Source organism: Suillus fuscotomentosus (assembly GCF_016647785.1).
Source record: "Suillus fuscotomentosus strain FC203 chromosome Unknown F5891scaffold_36, whole genome shotgun sequence".
NCBI lineage: Eukaryota > Fungi > Basidiomycota > Agaricomycetes > Boletales > Suillaceae > Suillus > Suillus fuscotomentosus.
The window spans coordinates 464,064-466,757 of NW_024539548.1; the positions used below are offsets into that span (position 1 = coordinate 464,064).

Genomic DNA, 2,694 nt, shown 5'->3' on the forward strand with positions numbered 1-2,694 from the left:
TTGGAGCCAAGGGGGTTGTGGATAGGTGTTCGACGTTCGATTGGATGCTGTGACTCTCCTGCAAGTTGTCCGTCCTGAAAATTGAAGAAATACTCCCGAGGTTTGTCATCTCCGACTCGGAGTGGGGCTACTAGTTCAATCACCGATCTCTCTTGATAGCTGCTATTCGCAATCGGGGCATTAGCATTTATGTTAGTGTCAACACCGTTTACGTTCATCGTTTGCAATGGGACATGGACCGAGGGCCATTTATTGGTATGTTTCGCGATAACTTGCCTTGTCTGGTATGCGAATCTGTCCGGATGCAGCGAGCCATGTGCACTTGAACAAAGTCTTGCGCTGACATAGGTAAACGGGACTCGGTCAGACTGAACACGCAGCTCGAGGTCATGCATGTGCGCGTGATAAGCTTGCTAGGATTCACCAGCCAAGAAACAGAAAGAGTGGTTGTTATTCACTAGGAATTATGTACAACATGTCTAGAAATTGAACAGCAATTGGCAAAAATATTTATGATCTCTTTGGCATTTGTGCGTTTGGTGAAAGTGAGGTGCGAGTGCATCGGTCAAGCAACATCAAGAGGACCATGCAAGTTATTCAGCTATGCACAATATTGTAAGATCAACAAGGTGATCTGGTGCAAAGCTGAGCTTACATCAACCTAGTAATTTGTGGCGCGAGCAGCCTGAGGATATTGCATGAGAATATGATACTATTTAAAGCGAGGTGAGACTTACAGGGGGTTCCTTGCTCTACTCGTCATCCTGGGGACATTGCATGAGAACATGATATGATTGAAGGCGATGTGAGGCTCACAATGATAGCAGTCCTAGCAGCCTGAGGACATTGTATTATGAGAGTGTGATACAATTTAAAGTGAGACTAGGCTTACAGGGGGTGCCCCGCACTTGTCAAGGTCATCCTGGGGACATTGCATGAGCACATGATATAATTGAAGGCAATACGAGGCTCGCAATGCTAGAACTCCTACAAGCCTGCGGACATTGTATTATGAGAGTATGATCCAATTTAAAGCGAGGCGAGGCTTACAGGGGGTGCCCTGCGCCTGTCAAGGTCATCCTGGGCCATTGCATGAGAACATGATATAATTGAAGGCAATACGGGGCTCACGATGCTAGAACTCCTATGAGCCTGCGGACATTGTATTATGAGAGTATGATCCAATTTAAAGCGAGGCGAGGCTTACAGGGGGTGCCCCGCGCTTGTCGTCATCCTGGGGACATTGCATGAGCACATGATATAATTGAAGGCGATGCGAGGCTCACGATGATAGCAGTCCTAGCGGCCTGAGGACATTGTATTATGTGAGTATGATCCAATTTAAAGCAAGACGAGGCTTACAGGGGGTGCCCCGCGCTTGTCAAGGTCATCCTGGGGACATTGCATGAGCATATGATATAATTGAAGGCAATATGAGGCTCACGATGCTAGAACTCCTATGGTGTGGTTCACTTAGTCACCGCCTATGTTGTGCAGCCACCAATTTCGTCGACGTGATATCCTAACCCTAACCCTAGTATACCTATATAGAGACCCGCTCAATCATTCTTCGATATTAGCTCGTAGTCAGTCAAGCAATCGTGGAGTGAAAATGCAATGAGTTGTCTAATGAATGTCACGCACAACGTGAACCATTATCTATGGGCAAAAAACACCAACATTCTGCAGCTGCTCGAGCCAGAGCTGCAAGATGGAATCCCACTGCTGTGCCAGTGCCCTCTCCAAGTCCCGAGGCTGTTGATGATTCAGAACCTCTGATCCAGCAATGCGAAGACACAGAACCACATGATTATTTTGTCATTGAATCTGATTCATGTTCAGAATGTGAGTATACAGGTGGGGTCAATGTTGACAGCTCTGACAGTGACTACGAGCCTGGAGATTTGGACTGGGAGACAGAGTTGACTGATGATACTCTCTCGGAGCTCTCAGGTGATGAGTTGGAGGAGAATATGCGCATGCTGCAAGCCGAAAGTGCCATTGAAGCAGACCTACTTGCCCAACCCGCTGCATTTGAGAAAATTGCAATGGGAGTCTCGAGTGCAGCATGGAAAAAGGCTGAGAAAAATCGCGGGCTTGGATACAATGGGCCATGGCCAGTCACAGCGGACATATGAGCGGAGAGGTCAGCAAGCTCGGGCTGCAGCAAAAGTGCGAGAAAATGCGAAAAAATTGTATGTCAGCTCACAAACTGAATGGTTGAGGACACTTACTTAAAAACAATGTCAGAGACAATCCACAGGTCAAAATGATGCTTCGAATGTTTGCACCAAAGCCATCACCAACTCAGCAGCTATCCAATACTCCTTTATCCGAGTCAGAGGCTCCCGTGCTGCAAGTGTCAACTCAACCAACAAAGCATGATGCCTTCGTGTATCTGTCGGACTCGGATGATGGTGGTTGGAGCACCGACGATGAACTTGAAGAAGACAATGGAATATCAGTATATTCTCCAACAGTAGGAATGAATCAGAGCAGTGGCAAGTTGCCTGCAGTGCCACCACTCAAACGATGGAGGCTTGAGGTACCCTATCGTGTCCAGCATCAAAAAGACAGGGCAGCCCAAATGGAGAAGTTGAAGAGTGGACTTCAAGATGTCGACAAGCTGCTGAAATCTGCAAAGACGAAATTTGTCGGTGGAGTCAATGGCCTTCAGGCCCGTCGTACACGTGC

General features: G+C 47.4%; 1 protein-coding gene across 1 annotated transcript; it reads left to right on the plus strand.

The window, feature by feature from the left end:
• Nucleotides 1-1,661: 1,661 nt before the first annotated feature.
• F5891DRAFT_1190407 (uncharacterized protein) lies at nucleotides 1,662-2,138 on the plus strand (the record flags this gene model as incomplete). Its single annotated transcript, XM_041367294.1, has 1 exon — nucleotides 1,662-2,138. The coding sequence occupies one exon, from the start codon at nucleotides 1,662-1,664 to the stop codon at nucleotides 2,136-2,138; it is 477 nt and encodes a 158-aa protein (XP_041224485.1).
• Between the last annotated feature and the right edge of the window lie 556 nt (nucleotides 2,139-2,694).